Source organism: Clytia hemisphaerica, unplaced genomic scaffold (genome assembly GCF_902728285.1).
Source record: "Clytia hemisphaerica strain Z4C2 unplaced genomic scaffold, Clytia hemisphaerica genome assembly, whole genome shotgun sequence".
NCBI lineage: Eukaryota > Metazoa > Cnidaria > Hydrozoa > Leptothecata > Clytiidae > Clytia > Clytia hemisphaerica.
In genome coordinates, this window is record NW_027104020.1 from 1,779,306 (window position 1) to 1,800,756 (window position 21,451).

At 34.7% G+C, this 21,451-nt stretch overlaps 4 protein-coding genes across 5 annotated transcripts in view; 2 read left to right on the plus strand and 2 right to left on the minus strand.

Moving 5' to 3' along the window:
- LOC136811513 (L-seryl-tRNA(Sec) kinase-like) overlaps nt 1-21,451 on the minus strand; it is a 402,790-nt gene that overhangs the window by 317,652 nt on the left and 63,687 nt on the right. The gene's annotated exons all lie outside the window — the stretch shown is intronic.
- LOC136811525 (profilin-4-like) lies at nt 344-4,623 on the minus strand. 2 transcript variants are annotated; one of them, XR_010847244.1, is made up of 5 exons: nt 4,465-4,623; nt 1,846-1,980; nt 1,129-1,234; nt 737-836; nt 344-408 (listed from the first exon to the last, which is right to left on the minus strand). XR_010847244.1 is itself a non-coding variant. In XM_067068149.1 (4 exons), the coding sequence occupies exons 1-4, from the start codon at nt 4,582-4,584 to the stop codon at nt 808-810; spliced, it is 390 nt and encodes a 129-aa protein (XP_066924250.1). In that variant the 5' UTR covers nt 4,585-4,623; the 3' UTR covers nt 693-807. The 2 variants fall into 2 exon arrangements, 1 of the variants encoding a protein (XP_066924250.1); XM_067068149.1 differs by lacking the exon at nt 344-408 and having other exon boundaries at nt 693-836.
- On the plus strand, nt 10,357-14,517 carry LOC136811474 (protein FAM228B-like). The gene is made up of 8 exons (XM_067068090.1): nt 10,357-10,549; nt 10,973-11,107; nt 11,266-11,343; nt 11,619-11,717; nt 12,118-12,216; nt 12,445-12,525; nt 12,988-13,220; nt 13,831-14,517. The coding sequence occupies exons 1-8, from the start codon at nt 10,430-10,432 to the stop codon at nt 13,994-13,996; spliced, it is 1,011 nt and encodes a 336-aa protein (XP_066924191.1). The 5' UTR covers nt 10,357-10,429; the 3' UTR covers nt 13,997-14,517.
- LOC136811476 (adrenocorticotropic hormone receptor-like) lies at nt 20,208-21,444 on the plus strand. The gene has a single exon (XM_067068092.1). It carries the CDS (start codon nt 20,283-20,285, stop codon nt 21,387-21,389), a length of 1,107 nt encoding a protein of 368 aa, XP_066924193.1. The 5' UTR covers nt 20,208-20,282; the 3' UTR covers nt 21,390-21,444.

A 21,451-nucleotide genomic window follows, 5' to 3' on the forward strand; every position in this document is an offset into this window, starting at 1 on the left:
GTTTGAATTTCTTGCCAATAGTGTACGATTGACGAAACTTTTAGATTTTTACCTCGTTCGCCTATAATTAACATTTTTATGAGGCAGGTACACTGACATGGAAATTTTGAATTTATGATATAATAAATTCATAATACATGCAAGTAGAAATTTCCAGCGTTGATCACATGATCATCATCAACAATTATAAAATTTTACATGATTTTAGCTGCGTAGTGAATTTGAATATCTTTTCATAGAAAAGGAGTTTCTTTAAAATAAAAGAATTTACAGTGAAATTAAGGAATTTACTTTATAAAAATAAATACAAACTATTATGAACAATGTTTAAGGTTCTCACAATGGCATTTTAAATCCATCGGCTGAACGCATGCTAGGCCTAAAGATTTAGAACGGCATGGTTCTCCCCTAAAAAGGAAATACCGCAATTCATAAAACACCAGAAAGTACACTTATACTTTAAAATACTATTAGTGTCATTTTCAAACAACTACATTATACATTAGTAAGGCCAGCTAAATTTAATAAATACTATATGCAACATTTGCTCTTAGTTGTCCAAAAAACAGAATGTTTTAAATCTAAATAGACGCCAAGGTCCTAACTTCCCGTGGGTTGAAGATTCTAAGATTTCTAAAAACCCAGATAACCGAATTCTTAGTTGAAACAGGGTATCATGAAAAAGCGGAGACTATAGTTCTGCCATTCTTTCCAGAAAAGTTATGACTATTCATACATCGAGTAGTCCAACCATAGGTTGTATCAACCGTCCAAAGCATGAGAATCTTCTATTCGATTGATTGGTCATCACTTTCCCTTTTCGCGAAGATAGTCACCTAAAAAGTTCGAAAATTATTTCAAAAAAACTAAAAAAACTTTTTTTAATCTCGAAATTTCAGAAAATCATCAAAAGTGAATAAATTTTTGTGAGCAGATATTTTCGCGACACAATTTTTTTCAAAAGTAATATTTCAAAAGATATTTCAAGATTTTTCGATACCTCTTGAACAATATATACTCTCATGCACTCAAAAGGTTTTTTACTGATCCCCCTGTTAGGTTTAGTTAGGGTTAGCGTCTTAAAGTACGAAACTATTGCCAAATATACAATAAACTAACTCAACTTACCTAACTTTTCAACAGCTTCTACGACAATGCTCGGGTACATATCAGCCGAGTATAACGCCAAAATGATCAAAATTGAAGTGCGAATCATTACAAGCCCTTCTTTTCCCTTAAAATAAAGTAAAATCATGTGATAAATTTGAAATTTCTAGGTAAAGATTCATCATCTTATTTCCAAACTTTTTGGAAAAGTGTACCAACCAATATATTTTTTCGACCGTAGTCGCGTGGTCAGGCACGTGCCACTTTATTATTTAATTTGCCATCTTAAACTCGATCCAATCCTTTTTTTACACTCTTTTCTATTGTCTTCAGACGCGAAAAAAAGACTGGGGCGGTTTTAGGGTGGTAAAACGGACAAAAAATGCCCGCACACACAGCAATAGGTGGCTACGGTCGAAATAGTGTATAGAAGCTAGATTAATAATCACCTTAAAGGAAAAGGAATTTTGGCAGAAAGAGAATTTTTTTAGAGTTACCCGAGAGATTAGATTACTAATTTTCACCATTTGCTTTATTAAATTTCGGTAAAATTTGATTAAATTTTTTGTATTTCTCAAATGTGTAAAGTGCTTGATTAATAAACATAGTTTACTTTTTGATGATTGCCAAGAATTCAAAGTCAGTAGTTACTAAAGAAACCATATCATTTATCAACATTCTTGACCACGCAAGGGCCTCGCAACCTTTTTATTTTGGAAAACTTATCAATGCGCTCACCTTTTTTCCATAGATAGAATATTTGTCGGCACGAATGACTTTGTAATTTGTGTCTTTCAAAAGTATTCCTCGGCTATGAGTTTCAGATAAGTTCGAGAATGTATTACTGAGATCTTCCATTTCTTGTATCGAGAGCTATAAAAAAATTTGAGGGGTAAAAAAGCAAGGATTTATCTTATTACGCTTTGTAAGAATAGTGTACTTTGGATGAGGGTCAAGTATTTTTAAGAAATCGCCAATAAAATTAAGGGTGAAATAATCTTAACGTATTCTTACATTTTTAGACTTGACTTTTATACAAACACGAGAAATGATCAATTTGAGAGTTTGAGACTTTTGAGTGCACATTGGGAGCTAAAATATAATGTCTCAAAGTTTCAAATTAAGTCTAACAATTTTCAATTTTCACCCTGATAATCTTATAGAAGATATTCTCATAAAAAGAAAAGCGTGTACTTCTACTTAGTCTTCCCAGAATTTCACCACTTTTACATGCTGTTAAAAAAGTAAAACCAATCGAAAAAATGCTTTTAGAAAGATTCACTGACCTTTCTTAACCAAAATTCTGAACAGAAATGTAATGAACTCGATCAAATTGGGGTTACTTCGATTCATATACTTTTTTTTGGGGGGGGGGTTTACGGTTAGTGAAAGAGGGGAATCGGCCCTTTTTCGTTCAAAAATTTCACGGAATTCCGATATTAGACAACAACCTTTTGTATTTCAGAGGAATTCTCAGAGGCGGAACATTGGTTCCTGTGAGGGAGGAACAGCTCGGTTTCTTTTTTTCTTTTTTTTATCACGTTTTCTTTCTAATTCTACTGTAGCGTCTAAGTATCCCACAATACAAGTGAAGACTAAATTAGTCATCTTCTTGGTGCTCGAATCAACATTTTTGACGTTGAAACACTGATACACATTTCGTACACACTAAGTTATAATCATTCTGAAAAAACGCATTGATTATCATCAATGAGATAGAAACAAGTACATCGCGATAAGAAAACATACCTGGAATAATTTTGTTTATATTTGAACCAAAATAACCAAAAATAATAAAAACATCAAAGTGAAACCAATGTTTAATTTATACAACTTTCGAAACAGACTTTAGTAGCCTTTAGGTCAATGAATATGAGCAGTTACCACTGTGGGTGTAAGTCAGAGCTACAATAGACTAAATCAACAACATTTAAAACTTTGAACTTTCCTTTGAAAGCCACTGAGAATTTGTAGAAAATTAAAAAATTGACCAACACCAAAAGTAAATCCCAGGCGCCATTTTGAATTGGATTCTGAGTAAGGAAGTAATCAAGACCTGCTTCTTGAAGGTTAGTTATAATAGAGTTATACCTTAAGTGTATATATTTTTGCGTGTACTTAATTTCGCGAGTTTTTTTGGCTAAGTTTCGCAATATTTATTAAGGTTTAAATTTTCGAAAAAAAATACACGCAAGTACTAGTTTTCTATCTTATACGTTATGTTTTAAGCAAATCAGTCTTTTTTTCCTTTTATAAAAAATCCAACTTTTTGAATCGCAAAATTTAATACGAAAAATTAAGTAACGATCGCGAAAATTAGTAGTACTCATGAAACACGGTTCTGGGTTAAAATTAACCGCGAAAATATACACTTTAAGGTAACCCCACACACCTTCCCCTTCAAAAAACAGAAGCAGTCGAAGAGCCTGTGTCCCTTTTCCAGGAGATGTAGCTTTTACTCGACAAATTGGATTTCTAGGAATACGATTTTTGAAACTTTTGGCCAACAAATTGAACTTTCCAGGAAGACTATGCCTGGGAAATAGATGTTTAAAAATTGCTGACCGCTGCATGCTTTCGAAAAAAAAATTGGTCAAATAAAAACGGGTCAAATAAAAAAAACGCGACAGAAAAAAAACAATGAAAACAGGTAAAAAAAGAAAATGCGACAATCACTGTATTTTTCATATTCATGGTTACGCCCTATTTTTCATAATAACATCCAAAATTGCCTTCAAGTGTTCTTTTTATGAGTTTTATAAGCCTAAAAATGTTCTTTTTTATTAACATGTTCTTATTTTCACCATTTGGAGAGTGTTTTTGTCAGTTTTCCTAAGAAATAGGGTGTTTTAGAGTCCAAAAACTCTTAAAATGTTTCTAACTTATTCTTAATATTTTAGCCAGTGACGCCTATATTGTGTTCTTATAAAAAATGTGTAACATAAAACACAAGCACAAGCGACAAGTAAAATTTATTTGAAGTCAAATAAACCCTCAGACGAAAATAAGGTCTTGAATGTGAATCCTGTTTTAAAAGATATCTACGCTACTATGATGGAACTAGTCTATCATATTCAAGAATAACAGAATGCCATGGTTAAATGCAACAATGAACTTATCAGTTTATGGCATGGCTAGGCTAGGCTGCTGTCCCCAAGGAATTTTGGAAAATTGAAAACCCTCCCCTGAAATTGCCAAACTTGTTCAAAATACATTGAAAATATGGTAAAAGTTTGAGCTTTTCTGCCCCTCAGATTTAAATTTGATCGAAATCTGTCCTGTCCCTCAAAAAAGAGCACTGTCTGGTCTGGAGATGGGACTGTTTTCATTTTCATAATTTTAGCCAGCAGCACTTACTGTAAAGCCATTTGAGTTTGCACGCAGTAGGATATCTTTTCTTCGAAAAATTGCACAGCACTCAACATGACCAGTACTAACTAAACATTCTTGAAGAAGAGTTTGAGTTTGATTATTCATGCTACCTCTCAATTACAAATGGAACAAATCGAAACATCAAAACTCTGAGAAAACGAAAGTGAATCTACCATATTTGTTTGGGTATTCTAAAGACTTGTAATTTGCTGACCACTAATATTGAATTAAATGTGTCTTAATTTTGCAAAAGATTATTGTCAGATGTTAACTTTTTTATTTCAAGTGGATTAAATTTGATTTAAATTAAAAAATTTTAATTTTTCTATGAATTTTCACTTTGAATTATTACTTTTAAAGGTAGATTAGTTAGGTTAAATTATCTCACGAAGCACTGATGGAAACGAAGTAAACAAACAAAATGGTAGCCGTAATAACGTCAAAAGCACATTCGGTCGGTTCGTTCACTGTTCCAATATCAATCACATCATCATTCATGTTTTTACAGATGTTTAAATGACTAGAGGAAGATGTTACTTCATACTGGCATCAATATCCCAATTTCCAAAGCTTTTAAGTTATGTATTTCAGAAGTTGGTAAGTAGGTAGATCCATGATGGCAGTTAAGTATATTTCTATTTCTATTTGGTTGAGTTGCAGGAGGCTTTAGAAGCCTATTCTCGAGACTATAGACGCTTACTAATGAGCGTCCCGTCAGCACCTTGAACTGACTACCCAATTCCCCTCACATGGTTTGGGTTGACCCGGGCGAAGGAACGTTCACTTGCCAAGAGGGAACTGTAGCCTGGGAATATCCAAGCGTTAAACTTTTTTCACAGTCTAGTTTATGATATTTCTGCTGCTGGTTTAACGCTTGGTGCAGGTAACTCGCCTGCAGGGACATTTTTCCCTGCAATGCAGGTTCGGTCTGATTGGCCAGCTTTTGGCGTATTACTTAGCAGTACTTTCGCGTGCATTTTCATAATTTCAATGCGCACGCATAATTTATGGAAAAAGCTGACTCTGCAGAAAAAAGGAAAACAAATGAAAATGAAAACATAGATTCATTTCGAAACAAAATGGCTGTTGGCTGGAAGTCTAAATACATGTGGCTGATGTTTTCATGTGGTTTTTAGTAGTTTTGAAAGTCTTTAGAGCTTGTGAAAGAGTTTTTATGGTAAGTTGATTATGTGTGTTTGCCTGGGTTTCCAAAGTTCAGCAAGCCTGTCAACAAGGGTTCACACACAGACTGTTTATAACATTCTGTGTCAGACTAATCTACCTGCACCAAGCTCTATAATTTTAGAACTTTGTGAGGTGAGGTATTTTTTGTTTTTTCTAAGATTATGAGCTTGGATTCTCAGGCTAAGGGAACTGCCGTGGGAATCGAACCCTAGGCCGCCTGCACAGAATCAGAAGCCAAGGTCGACTACCACTATACTACGGCACCTTTTAGTAAAGTAGAGGGGGGTAGAGCTGATCTGAGTAGGGAGGGCCTAGAAACTTTGAAAAATGGGTAGGTCGGTCGGTCGGTAGCTAAAATTGGAACCTTTTTTACATTTTCCCAACAAAAACCTTATTTTTGAAATTCCTCTAGCAATTCCAATTAAGTGCAATCCTGGAATCCATACGCGAATGTAAAGAAATAGCCTAAAGCCTGGATCCTCACAAAGGCACGCGCCGCGATTGTAAGATAACTTCTAGTTTGAGATCACGGCATGTGCTTAAAGGAATACAGCTGTGAGTCTCTGCTTTATTTTAGGTGGTTAATATTTGTTTTTAAGTACGGGTTACACTGGGACACTTTCTGTGCGCAAAGTGGATGTTGTTTATAGAAGAATCAAAGCAGTCAGTTAAAAAAGAACCGCAGAGATAGTATTATCATGTGAAAAGGAGGTAATTTTTTTTTGATTTTTCCGACTCAAAGTGAAACACTTTTTCTAAAAAATTTAGAGTCGGTCGGACGACACGAACCAAGCTATCAATTGGGCCTGGCCTAGTAGTCAGTTCACCAGTGCACGAACGGCCCCGTAGTGCACGATTGAACGTCTTTGAACTTGAAAAAAACAACCAAAAATAAACTTCTATAGAATTTCCTTTGCGCAGCAGAATCCTCAAACCATCTCTTGCAATCTCTCCAAAAATTAAAATAAACATAGCACTAGAACAACACCAAACCAATTTTGAACGAGGCCAAGTAAAAAAATCACGGAATTCTTGATTTTTTTAAACATGTCTGATCGCGAGAGGAAATGTTTTTTATAAGAAAATTTGCGCAAGAACAGCTCTGAAAATGACTTTCCTCTTTTAAAAACCTGTTATCTTCCATCACTCATTAATTCAAAATCAATAGAAACATATCACCAGTAGTTGATATAAAAAGGTTCCAATCCGCGAACGATCCAAACACCATTATTCAAAATGAAGACATTACAACGTCAAAACATTTGAAAGCGCTGGGCATTCTCAATCAAAAAAGAAGACACTACATTGCCGCACTTTTCGATGAGCAAACTTGAAAAAGAAAACAAAAAAATGGACGACAAGAAGATATTTACAAAAATAAACATGTTAGTAAAGAGGTTGCGAGATTTGGGTTAGCGAGGCAAAAATTGCTAAAAAGCTGGTAAAATAGTAATCCTCAAAAATCAAAGTTCCAGCCTCACTGCCAGTGCGCGAACGATCTTTTGAAAGAAAAAATTAGAGCTCCGCTTGCAGGTAATACTTTAACTCTCTTCCGAGATGATACAGGGGTATTTGAACTTTTCAAAACCACGCGCTTTTTCACTAAAAAAGCGTCTTTTTTATAAGAACTTAAGCGTTTTACTAACCTGTTTATTTTTGTAAATATTTTCTTGTCGTTCATTTTTTTGTTTTCTTTTTCAAGTTTTGCTCAACGAAAAGCCCGGCAATGTAGTGTCTTCTTTTTTAATTGAGATCACCCAGGGGGGGGGGGTCGGTACTAAAATCTAAAACATCATGACATTTAGTGACGTGGTGGTACTGCAAAAAAGCTCAAAAATAATTTTAGTACCATGTGTACTAAAATACTAAAAAGGGTGGTCCCTTAAAGAAATATTTGAAAAATCTTACAGTAGTATTTTGTTCTAAAATCAGCCAAAATGGAGCATTTTTTTAACAGTTTTTGATTTTTTTTTCAGGAATTTTCGAAAAAATCTTCAGAAATCTTTCAGAATTTTTTCCAATTTTTTAAATATTTTTTAAAAATATTTTTATGTACAGTTTAGCACAGTTTAGTAATAAAATTATATTATTTTGCAGATTGGTGCGCTAAATTCGACTAGGTTTGCAACAATGACCCCATTTTGGTAAATTTAAACCCGTAAAAGGGCAAAAAATGGGTGGTATCTATGTTAAATTGTTCAAAATAAGTACATGTGTACTAAAATAACATTTTCGAAAAATAGGTGGTGGTATGCAAGAAATTCTTGAAAATCCTTTTAGTACTCATGTATGTCTGCCATTTTAGTACTGACCCCCTTGGATCACCAGCGCTGTCGAATGTTTTGACGTTGCATCGTTCACGGACTGGAACCTTTTTTATATCAACTACTGGTGATATGTTTCCGGGGATTGGCGGGTCCAACCAAAATATTTCTAGGTTTATGGGTAAGGGCTGTTGAACCCGACTGAGGATGCGGGACATCAAAGGCCGACTATCATTCCTCTCCGATGGGAAATTGGCCCGCTCCCTTTAGAGCTTTAGTGTGGGCGGCCGCCAACCCGCCATCGGAATATCAGATAAAATCTCACTATTCTGGTCTGTAAAATGCATAATTTAGAGAAAGAAAAAAAAAAAAACTTTATCTCAGGAACCTTCCTACCAAGTTTCAATGCTGTAGCATTAATAGAAATAAATTTATTAATAATTAATAAAAGTACATGTTTTTTGAGATAACCCCCGGATTTTTTGTTTTAACCATGTATTTTAATGAGATAAGAAATTTTAATCTCAAGAACGGCTTGACCAATTTTGATCAATGACCCCTCATTTTTTTTCTTTTTTGAAGCTCTTTCAAATGAGCATTCTCTCAATGGGTAAAAAAGAATTTGAAAAAATAATTGCGGTCCCTATCTAAAGAAACTTTTTTGGCCATCCGCCAAATTAGATTTCCACCAAAATTTCTTCCTTTAATGTAACCTTTTCTCAGCACCCATTCACACTATGTTAGAAAGTTATGCACTGTTGGAAAGATATTTCCACGGAGAATAATCTAAAGGATGACAGATTTTTGAAAAAAATGGAAAATGATGGAGAAAAATGAAGATTTCTAAGTGTTTTAAAAATCATAACATCCAATATTTTTTAGAATATTTGAACCTTGCTGATTTCAAAGCTATGCTGATTTGTGTTCAGATTTTTTATATCTTTCTTGGATAAAAATGACCAAAACAGCAAAAACTTCTCAGTGCTATAAATTTTTATCGAAGAAAATTACAAAAAATCTGAACATAATTGAAATCAGCAACGTTCAAATATTCTAAAAAAATCATGTCACGATTTTTAAAAAAGTAGAATAATATTCATTTTTCATTTTAATTTTAATTTTTCTTTTTCATCTTTCAATTTTTCTAATTTAAAAACTATTTTTTTTCATTTTTCAAAAACCTTTTATCCTTTAGGGTATTTTCCTTGGAAATATCTAATTCCAACAGTATATAACTTTCTAATGTAGCGTGAACGGGTCCTGAGAAAATGTCACAAAACTAAAGTGTCCACATACTTTTGAGACGGACCAGGTAAGTTAGTCACACTAGGAAATCAAGCTTAGTAAAACCAACATCAATCATCTACATGATGTATTTGCAGCAAAGTGCAACAACCAGGTAAAATTTATCATTTTAATTCCCGCTTTGATTTGTTGATTACTAAATGGGATAAGATTTTTTGGGGATTTAAATTTCACAGATTTGGGTGTCATCCGCAAAATTAAGTCCCCATGGAAATTTGGAAAGGCCTTATCCGTAAAATATTTCCAATCAAACCTGAAAAATGTTAAAAAGTACTTTTTAAATGTTTCAACGTTCGTTCTTTACCAGCTTTTCTCCGGATTGGCTCATTGGATTTTTAGATTTTTGGCACAAAGATGCAAAATATGACAAAGCCCGAATTTCGAAAAAAAAAAAATTTCAGACACTTGACCCGGAAATGTCCCAGAAAGAGTTTGGATGCAGAAAATGTTTTCAAACTGGCTTTAAGATTAAAAAAATGCGCAGGAATTCTGCAATTCTGCATGCAGCAGTGGAAATATTTTTTTCGGCTGGAAATTTGCGATTCTGCAGGTGGAAAAAAATGTAACAACATTGGCTACACGAAAATTATTTTTAGTGCAGAAAAATTATAAAGGTGTAGAGTAAATGCAAAACCTGTGCCCTAATAATGAATTCTACTGTGGAATGATAGAAAGATATATTGTACTACAGTTTGAATTCAGTCTTGATTAGCTTTAATGTACTTCATAACTATAAAATTGTTTCCTATTTAGACATACACATAGTCATTTTATAGTTATTGTATATCATAGATATTCTATGTCGTTTTGTAGGGGAAAGTTATCTCAGTTTTCAATAGGTAGCTTGCTTGCTCCCAACTGGACTTTTATAGGAATTGGTCTATACATGACCAGGTATCTATAAATTACAAGAAAAGACATCAAACATCAGTGATGAGTGTTTTACATTATTGTAAAATTAATGATAGAGCTACGAAAAACAAAAAAGAGTACATTTTAAAGGTTTGAGTTTTTGATAACATTCTAATGAAGTTTTTTCCTTTTTTCTTTAATACTTCACAAATTCATGGACACTGTTTTGCATAGTCAATTTCTTTAAGTAATTGTTTTAACTTTTAGCACAAAAATAAAAAAGAATTAAAAAAAGCACTACACAGCACTTGTGCACCAACAATCACCTTCATACACCTCCCACGATGTTGGAACAAACCACTGGTCGCACTAAACTATTGACACGTTCGAAAACAGCTGGCAGTATCAAAGTTCATTCTTCAGATTTCACCAATGAACTTGTCCAAACTGACCCTATTCACAAGGTAAATGAAATGGGCTTTTACATTTTCTTAACCATACAGGGGTTGGACGAACTGGATACCCTCCTGGAAAAAAGCAAAATTTGCAAAAAGGAAGTTTTAGAATAACTTTAAGCGGAAAAAGAAAGGCGAGAGGAAAAACGACAAAATCTTTCTTTAGATCCCCTGGAGATCTTTCAGAATCACTCCCTGTAAAAGTTCGTTCACCCCCTTTTGGATATAAAATGGTATGGCCAATGTATTAAGAACGGCCTACGTATCCTTTTTTCATTTATTTACTCTTCTGTCATATAAGATCGAGCTTTAAAAAGTTAGAGCAATGGTAATGTTCTCCGAGTGAGTGTAGTGCAATGATTCACATAGACCGACTCTACAACTTTACATCCCTATTTCTTACGTAAAGCGACAATCTTTTGTCATTCATAGTACATTTCCAAAGATGATTCCAACATTACACCGTTTCAACCAAATTACTCTTGTAGTAATGTGAACCTTCGGCGAAGTAATTCTTCAAATTATATTGGTTGTTGGCTCAGTGAAAAGTCAATCAGAAACCTCCAGGTATTCTTTCTTTGAGTAATCTGTCACAATAAGCCATTATGGTTTATTAGAGCTAAACGATGATTTAGAGGTGAATTCCAATCTTTTCAAAGTAGTTTTCTAACCCCGTATCACTATTCGACTCTTTGTATAAGTTTTTCTTTCTTCTTATCTTTCAGAAAAAGACAGATTTCGAATCGAAAGAGATGGCCAACATGTATCACAGTTTACTCGATAGCGAAGAAAGACTTCAAAAGGTTAAGATTATGATTTGTAAAACTTACCACCAGATTATCATTCCTGAGCTGATTTTTTCACTGTTAACATTTTGCTGAAACTTGCTCTCGACTAATTTCAAGTTCGATGAGATGATAAACGACTAGTGATTTTCAAATTTTCTTCTTCTTCGTAGCAGCGACGATGAGTTGCCAACAAAATATTAGCTTATTTTTAAATTGTAAAGTAGCGCTGACTTTTATTAGCCTTTGTTGCTACCTTTTCGTCAACATCATTACATTACATTCTTCTTTAGGATTTAGATGATATTATAACATATGATCGAATACGGAAAGATCGCAAATTACAATGGCTCTTACAAAAGTGGTACGAGAAGACCTACATTCCACTTGATGTAAGAATAACTCTTGGCTTGATTTATTGTTTGTTGTTGTTTTCACGAATATTAGGCGTTTTTACATTCGCTGCCATCTACAGTTATACTCGTAATAGATGAGTGACCGGCAGTAGTTCAGAGGTCATAATTATGATACTTGTGCCTGCTTTTCTTTTGTATTCTATGCTTTCCGGAAACTTTGTGAAATTCGGTGAGCAAAATTGTGGCCACAAGGGAGCCTCTGAAAAGGGCACACCAGTAAACATGTTAATAAAAGGATCCAGAAATCATAATATTTTTTATATTCCACGCATTCCGTTAGCCATTAGTCTTTTGATACATAATGGCGGTCCTTTAATATGATTATTCCAGAAAGTGAAACGATTTCTAATTTATTTCTAATTTTTTTTCTCTATAGAATAAGATATGCCAGGAAATGAACGGTTTTCAATGGCAGAAATTCGATCAAGAAAAAAGAAAACAATTCATCAAATATCTTAAACATCGAAATGAAAAGGTAACGACATGTCATAAAGTCATGAAATCATGACTTGCTCGTGGAAACTCACAGTGATTCAATATTTATTGTGTGAGCTGCAAACAAAACTTTAGAAAAATATTTGTACGAAAACACTATTACTACACACTCATTAATTCAAGTTGAGAAATTTAAAGCCAATTGTAAGTATTAATTTATAAATCGCATTTCGTGCTTTTCAATAATCTTTATTCCTTTTCCGTACAGGGACATATTTTCCTGGACATATATGAAGAAGCAGAATACGATCCAATGTCACTCAATAAGAAACGACCTGGACCAATAAAGGTATTCATTAATTTTTGAACAATTCAACGACTTAGACTCGCGTTGCGTTTGGTTTGGTTTTGTAAGCGTTTAATTGTTGTCTGATTAGTAATTTTTAGTAATTTCGGAGAGGCAGAAATGCCTGCGAAGGGAAATTCATCAAATAAATGTTGTTTAGTGGCAGATAAGATTGGAAGTTGGTTAAAGTTGGTCATTAAGATAATATAGTGATGGTCTTCGAAAACCCGAAAAATCAACTGTAAAGTGCTATGCATATGTTAGATTTTGATTTTTACATTTCAGATATTTTGAGGAAGTTCTTCTTTAAACACTATTCCAGGGGAAACATGTAGTAAATCCATTAGACTTAGTAAGACTTCGACCAAGAAAAGAGTGCAACTTTTGGTTTTTATATTATAAAGCGCATTTACGTAAGTAAAAGGATAGAGAGAAATAAAACGAAACTGTGTTTTTCAACACAAGGCGGTGACGGAGAAATTGGAAGATCCATTACTTCATCAACAATACAAAAGAAACGAAGAAGATCGTGTGGTGCATGCATGCGATAATGGTATCATGCTCACGGAGAAACAGATCGAGGAGAAGAGATTACCTAAGAAACCGCTCGTCCCGCTTGGTAGACACGATACGGAGTGCAGTACATGGCTAGATATGAAACTCTATGATATTCAAAGTGAAGTTCGACTTCGAAGCCAGTAAGTACAAAGTTCTTATGTCTGATCTGTTTTTTACTCTACAAAATTATCCTCGAATTAATCTAAATACGAATTCGTCTTCTATCCCAATTTTTCATTGATGTCCACCCAATAGAACAGTAAGTCCTTATTTAAAAAATATATATACTATTAAATGGGCTATTCCAGAAATAGTCTATACCCCCTATGTTGTGGAGGTGATCAGGGTGCTCTGGAAAATAAAAAATCCAGGGTGGTCTGTTTTTTTGGTCAGTAAAATCGGGTTGAAATCCAGGGTGGTCCAAAGAAATGGGAGAAAAAATCCAAGGGGGTCCTGAAAAATTAGAAAAAATCCAGGGGTCACCTTTTTAAAAAAAGATCTCCTCAACATAGGGGGTACAAATTTTTTCTGGAATAGCCCAATGGATGGGACTAAATATTCCACATATTAGATTTGCAGTGAGTTCTTTGTAGATTGTTCAGACCAACCCTGATATGAGATGTCCTATGTGTGCTAGACAAGCGTTTTGGATTTTTATTTCCAAAAGAACTATAACCTTGAATATTTTCTGTTTTTATAAATTTCAATTTCGTGTTCAATTTCTAATTAGGACTCTTGTGTCATTCTTAGGGACCGAATTTACGGCGTACGAAATATTTCAAATACCTGTTTACACGACATCAGTATGGAAGAAAAAACTGCGGACTTCTCACAACAAAATCCGAATACTGGTAAATCCATCTGGAAAAAACGACGACAGTTTACTAGGAGACAAGACACTTTAAAATTGGTCTAAAAACTCTTTCTAATTTTTTGGTTACGTTTTCAGCCCATTTAAAGCTGTGCCTGCACAATTTTCTACGATATGTAAGGTAGTTGAAATTGTTATCCCTCTGATCATCAAGTTTTACTCAAGGTAGGACTTCGTTCCTAGATTATATAAATTCATTTTGTAAGGATTTTTAACATATTACTGATCATATTTATTGGTAGTGAGACTTATAATCGACTAATAAGTGCGAGGTTTTATCCCAAAAGGCCGAAGCCTACGTAAAATCAGTTATATGACATCAAAATTAATAAAAAGTTCCAAACTCCAGAAACTTAGACCCTTAATAAAACCCAACGCTAAAACTGGTGTCTGGTCTGGTTTCTTCTAGCTTTAAAAGGGCTGATACGATAGTATTTATTTTTGATAAAGGATAATGATTTTTGTAGGTAATATTCATTTTTTTAAATACATTTTAAGTAAATTTTTAAGTGTAGTAATTTTTGTACAAAATCTATTTTAAAAATATATTTCCTTTTTAGAACTTATATGTTCAGAAACTTGTTTTTTCTTGGAGCATTATTCTTGCTTTATCGAGCCGTTAACCTCCTGTACAGGTTTTTTTTGTTTCTGTATCTTACTCTGACCGAGTCCTAAGAAATAAAGGGTCGCATTTAACCGGGAAACAAAATAAGAAACCAACTTAGATTTTGAATGGCTATGTTTTGCCAAAATTGAGAAAATGGACTAATAAATCAAGCCACATCAAAAATTTCCAATGGCGCTCTTTTTGACCTAGGTTTTGGTAATAGAAGTCGAGTCAGCCAACTTTCTGCCCAATTTAACTGAGAATTGAAGCAAATGGTCTACATTTTTGATGAAACAAATAAATGTATTCTATTGCTTTTGCAGGATCACCAAACAGCTTCATACAATAGATTGACTTTAACTAACAGTGTGTTTCTTACCATGTTTTTGAATAAAGTCAGTCAAGGTTTTGAGGCTTTTTGTACTACCTTTTCAAAAGTGGAAGTAGAAGTTTCGTTGCATTTGTGGTTTTCCAGTGAGATTCCTTCAATATTTTACAAATGTTTTGACGACATCGATTCATGTTTTGGACTTCCCACCCACCCATGAATATTTGATCAGGAAAAGCAAATGCACGTTCACTTTCTTTTTCAATGAATAAAGATTCAATCTAATCTAAGTGAAAACAATATTTTTGCTTCCAAATTTTATTAGTTCAAAATATGACTTAAAATGAATCTATTCTTGAATGAGACCTACCCACCATTTCTATAAATGGAGACTTGCAATCGAAACTTACAAACTCAAACAAATTTTAAGTACATCAAACCTCTATATTCAACAGGCGCCTCCTTGAAAACAACTCAATAATACAAAAAGGGAGGGGTCGATGAATTATTTTGGGTCCTCCTTGAGCACATATAAGTCCAGAAATTCCGTTTATATCTTTTTCATAAAGCTATAAATTTTCTTGGTTGCGCCTACGCTACTACTAGAGATCCGGGGAAAATTCACGAATATGAGCCACAATATTCGTCAATTTTCCCCGGATCTCTAGTAGTAGCGTATAGTGGGTCCACTAAAATTCGGGTAAACTGGAGAGGCAATCTTAGAAGAATTTGATTTTGGCGCCCGTTATGAAAAATGAAGGGAGCACGAAACTTTTGGAGTATTATCTCTTTTTTAGGCCAAAAACCATATCTAAGGGGTAACAGGGAACGGAAATTAGTAATCAGAGGCGTCTTTTTGCGGCTTTTGTATTTCGGCACGCCCAAAATAATCAGCTCACCGCGCTATTGATCTCTAGACCTTATTTTTACATCTTCCCAGGCTCTTGTTTTTGACTCCGGGGTTTTGCCTTCGCTCCATGCCCGTTGCCACCACCAGATAACCTTTGTAAAACTTAATATTCAGGTTAAATTCCCTCCATCGTACAAACGAAAAATTTGGGATTTTACTAGGGCTGATGAGAGGGGAATCATGCTTGCTCTAAATGCCATTGAGTGGGATACTTCTTTTCGAGGTCTAAATGTGGATGAGCGTGTTGCCCTTCTTTCTGAATATATCTTAAACATTTTTTCCAATTTCGTTCCCAATAAAATAATTACAATCAGGGATAAGGATGCGTTGTGGATGACTCCTGAGCTTAAACAAATGCTCCTCGACAAAGCTAAAATTTATCGCCGGTGGAAAAAGCGGGGGGATCCCTTGGATAAACAGGCACTCGATGACATCTCCAGAAGATCTAGACTGGCTATCAAAGAAGCCAAGGAAAACTATTTTACTCGTCTTGGCAATTCTCTTAACGATCCGAACATTGGAAGTGAGAAATACTGGTCTACCCTTAAACAATTCTTAGGTATGCGCAAAACACCAAAAATCCCACCCACACGTGATAACAGAGACATCCTCGTATCTGATGTTTCTGAGAAAGCCAGCATCCTTAATTCTTTTTTCGCCGAACAATGTTCTCTTATTGAAACTGGCAGTGTTCTGCCAGCTGAACAATTCCTTACTGACCTGAGGTTGGAAAACTTAGAATTTGACGAAGATAAGATTGAGTCTTTAATAAAATCTTTAAACATAAACAAGGCTCATGGATGGGACGATATTTCTACACGTATGGTTAGGATTTGCGGTAAATCTCTAGTCAAACCTTTGTGCAGTATTTTTAATCTTTCAATTCACTTAGGTATCTTCCCTTCCCAGTGGAAAAAAGGCAATGTTGTTCCTGTTTATAAAAAGGGGGACAAAAGCATTGCTAAAAACTACAGACCAGTGTCTCTTCTTCCAGTGTTTAGCAAATTATTTGAAAAGTGCATTTATGATGTACTTTACAATTATTTTGCAAGCAACAATCTTTTTACTTCGTGCCAGTCAGGTTTTCGGGAGGGTGATTCTTGTATCTCTCAGTTGTTGTCCATAACGCATGACATCTTTACAGGGTTTGACACTGATCCACCTTCGGACACGAGGGGAGTGTTTCTTGGTATCTCAAAGGCATTTGATCGAGTCTGGCATGAGGGTTTAATTTACAAACTCCAATCCTACAGGGTAACTGGTCCCTTACTTTCCCTTTTGAGAAATTTTCTATCAGGTAGGTATCAGAGAGTTGTTTTGAATGGGAAAACCTCGGAGTGGAAACAAATTAAGGCAGGAGTTCCTCAAGGCTCAATTCTTGGTCCTTTGTTTTTTCTAATCTACATCAACGACCTTCCCAACAATCTCGAGACCAAGGCTAAAATCTTCGCTGATGACACGTCTTTATTTTCATTAGTGATTGACCAACTTTTGAGCAGTGAGGAACTAAACAGAGATCTTGCAAGAATAAGTGAGTGGGCTCGTCAATGGAAGATGTCTTTTAATCCTGATCCCACAAAACAAGCTGTGGAAGTTTACTTTTCCAAAAGGCTCTTACCAGCTAATGCTCCTGTTTTATATTTCAATAATACTGACATAAGAACTAGTGAATGTCAGAAGCACCTAGGTCTTATCTTGGATTCCAAACTCTCATTCAGTCACCATTTAGAAGAAAAAATAAAAAAGGCCAACAAAGGTATTGGCCTCATTAACAGACTTCGCAAACATGTACCAAGAAAATCTCTGCTTACTTTATACAAATCTTACATTAGACCACATTTAGACTATGGGGATATTATATACGACCATCCTGGAAATTCGACTTTTGTTCGTAAGCTTGAATCCATCCAATATAATGCCTGCCTTGCTATAACTGGCTGCTTTCGTGGAACATCTCAAGAAAAACTTTATTCTGAACTTGCTCTCGAGAGTCTTGCTGATCGTCGATTTCGTAGAAGAATGATCTTCTTCTACAAAATTTTAAACAATTTAGCCCCCTCTTATTTACGTAACTACTTACCAGCAAGACTTGTGGCACCGGGTAATCTAAGAACAAGAAATCCTATTTATCAACTTAATATTCGAACTGAGCGTTTCCGGAATTCTTTTTATCCATACTGCATAACACAGTGGAATATTCTGGCTGGTCGTATAAGAGATATGCCTTCAGTATCTACCTTCAAAAAAGCAATCCTTGAGTTTCTAAGGCCCAAACCTTCTCCTGTTTTTGGAGCTCGTGACAACCAGGGTGAGATCCTTCTCAATCGTCTTCGAGTAGGATTTAGTCACCTCAATGAACATAAATTTAGACACGGTTTTCGTGACACCTTAGATCATTTTTTGCGTGTAGAACAAATTCCATCGAAAACTCTCAACACTTTCTCTTGCACTGCTCTATTTACTTTCAGGGGGGGTTTCATGGTTGGCGGAGGAGCGGAATCGGCCCTTTTTTCGGACGGAGTGGCGGAATTTGGCAAAAATTTAGACGGAATTACGGAAATTGGGTTCTCTGACGGAGACGGAAAATTAGACAATTTTAGTGCGGAAAAACGGAATCTAGCAAAAAAATTTGCGGAATTTCGGAATTGGTAAAAGATATTCAAAATTTGCGGAATTTTCGACAAAAATATCGAATTTCAAAGGAATTTTCGGTGACGGAATTTTGGTTCAATTTAAGACGGTTTGACGGAAATTGGAGAAAAAATTGGCGGAATTGCGGAATTGGGTACCCCCTGAAACCCCCCCTCTCAGGCAAGACATCTTTTGTTCAACAAACTTCTGAACCAAGACATAAATATTTATCTACTAAGCCCTCCTAAACTCTTCAACCTTTTGTTGTACGGTGATCCAGAATTACCTTTCAACATAAATAACATAATAATTAATCTTGTCATTGAATTTATTCTCGACTCTGAAAGGTTTAGTGGTGCCTTATTTTAGTTTAATGATCTTCTTACACAGCTCTAATATTTTTTAATATTTGTGTTTATCCTTTTAGTGATGATTTTCCCTTTAATTTTTTTTCTTTTATTCAATAGCTTAGTACCCTTGGCGATATCACTTAGTGCCTTGCGGGGGGAGGAGCTATTTATTTTTTCTGTGTTTGTTTTTGTAAGTAGTATATGTTCGTAAGTGTAATGTAGCTTCTCAAATCATATATATATAAAAAAAAAAAAAAAAAAATAATCTCTAGACCCTTTCAATTTTGCGGGTCTTATCAATATACGTTTATAAGAAAAGTTACCATGCCAAAAAAATTACTAATCTTTGTTAAATGTTGTTTAAGTAGCTCTCTCTTTCAAATTTTTACTGTACAGGTCCAGATGTGTCTTTTCGCTTGCAGTTTTGTGTTTGTTTTTGTTTACAGAAAATGTGAAATGGCTGTTTTTATTATGAAGGTGAGCCGGTTGGCACAGAATGTGTTATTTTAGCATTATTTGAATTTCGTTGGCATTGGAATGGAGTTTTTTGTCGGTTGAGTAACTCTTAATCCTCATAACGATCTTAAACAGTAGAGAGTTTGTTTGAGCCTTATTTGTTTTGTTTTTTCAAATCTGGATTTTTTTATATGACATTGTCATTGCTCTCTCTCGTAACAAGGGATCTAAACTATAATATTTCATGCGTGCTAAGAGTTGACAGTGTATGGGGGTCTCAAGTTTTTGATTTGATTTGATTCCATAAAGATGGTTTGATTGTAAATTGTTTTGATCATCAATCTTTAGTTTGAAACTTTTTGAATATTCACTAGTTGGAATCGTCAACAGATTGTGGTTAGGTTTCCCCTTATTTTCTCAACTTTTTTTCATTTCCTTCATTGAAGTTACACGAAACCGCATAATCTGTTTCTTGGTGAGAATGTATTCCATATTATTTCACTTTTTTTTCACATCAATCTTCAAATCTATAAATAGAGTTTCTTCCACTTCACTACGGCATGTCATTCATTTCTTCGTAGATCAAAATAAAGAGAAAACATTTAAAATAATACGGTTTTCTTCAAAGACAAAAAACAGCAGGGTTGAATTTTGTGGAATTTTAAAACTTTCTTGTCAAAATCTTTTTAACCACACTTCTTGAAGTTTTTCTCGAGAAAGAAGAAGAAAACGTTGGCTGGTGAAAGTATCCAGGGAAGTTTATTAATTTGGAAAAACAATAGACATATATTCAACGTTCTATCTTTTGCTTGTTTCTTGATAACCTCTTAAATACAACGTTCATAGCAACAGAAGTTCAAACGACTGGTCTACTTTGATTACTAAGATTCATTAAATAAAGAAAAAATAAACTTATTAAAAACCTAGGGGTGACCTAGAGACTTCATTCTATACTAAAAAGTTGAAGAGGAAACAACAAACGTTAATAGTACCAGATCGTTTTCAGGTTAAAGTTACGGACTGTTTGCAAGAACAATATAAATATCACCATGGATCCTTTGAACAACACTTTCACATTGGATAGCACCATCATCAACATGACGTGCAATCCAAATTCTACACTGAATACTACAAATAATACTATTGACTGCGAAACAAAGATTGGATTAAATAGCACCACCATGTCCTGTTTTCACCGTGTAATCATATATCCTTGGTTTATCTTATCTCTTCTTGTTATTGTGGTCAATGTAGCAGTCTTAATACTCATCAAGGCTCAAAAAAGAAAGCTCCTCAAATGCCCATCCAACATCATCTTAACCAGTCTCGCCGTAAACGATCTATTCAATGGCTTCTTTAACATGGTTGTTGTTTGTATGAGAATCTACGAAACCAATAATACAAATTGCATGGTGATAAGCTCAAAATTCCTGACATTTTTCTACTATATGGATAAAGTGCTACTTCTAAATTCAATCTTCCATCTGGTGCTTTTAGCAACAGAACGTATGATTTCATTTTGCAGTCCACTAAAACATCGAATCATTACCACAAGTTCCAGAACACTGATCTCTGTGTTTATTGTTTGGATATTAAGCGGCATTTTGGCACCTGTGGAGCATTTTTACGATAATACTTACCCAACTAAAGCGCTTATCTTTGGTATATTGCTTTTATGTCCAACAGCAATTATTGTTGTTCAATACCTCATCATGCTGGGCATCATCTTCAGGTATATGGCATCTAGACATGAAATTGCCAATCAGCTTATTGTGAATCGTCAAAAACCATGTCTCATCTATTTTCTGATGTTCGTATCATTCTTAGCACTTGCTTTGCCAATGGTTGCGTTAGTGATATATGACTCTTTATTTGGCGATGATTCTTTTATGGGCAACTACTATCAAGTTCTGGAGGCATTGGTCTTAGTTCGTGTTCTACCTAGTCTGTTAAACCCATTTATTTACGTGTTCACTAAAGAGGATTTTAGGAAAGAAATTAAGCGTTATACAAAGAGGTACCGTGGGCGTGGCACCGATATGACCACTTTGATACGGAAACCGACGACCAATATTACCACAACTACTTCTGATACAGGTGGACGATTGGGTCTCAGTCGCTTGATCTCCAATGATCGTACACGGAAAAGTATTTAAAAAAACAACAGACGCTTGCAGATCCCTTTGTCGAACTCTGAATAACGAAACTATGTAATGGA

Bases quoted from the DNA above. Each gene is read 5' to 3' on its own strand.
- LOC136811525 (XM_067068149.1), bottom strand. From the start codon at position 4,584: ATGAATAATCAAACTCAAACTCTTCTTCAAGAATGTTTAGTTAGTACT. The intron at 1,235-1,845 runs GTGAGCGCATTG...CTTTATTTTAAG, and splicing joins ATTCTATCTATGGAAAAAAG to GGAAAAGAAGGGCTTGTAAT. The intron at 837-1,128 runs GTAAGTTGAGTT...CGAACTTTTTAG, and splicing joins AGAAGCTGTTGAAAAGTTAG to GTGACTATCTTCGCGAAAAG.
- LOC136811474 (XM_067068090.1), top strand. From the start codon at position 10,430: ATGTTGGAACAAACCACTGGTCGCACTAAACTATTGACACGTTCGAAA. The intron at 12,217-12,444 runs GTAACGACATGT...TTTTCCGTACAG, and splicing joins TTAAACATCGAAATGAAAAG to GGACATATTTTCCTGGACAT. The intron at 13,221-13,830 runs GTAAGTACAAAG...TGTCATTCTTAG, and splicing joins GAAGTTCGACTTCGAAGCCA to GGACCGAATTTACGGCGTAC.
- LOC136811476 (XM_067068092.1), top strand. From the start codon at position 20,283: ATGGATCCTTTGAACAACACTTTCACATTGGATAGCACCATCATCAAC.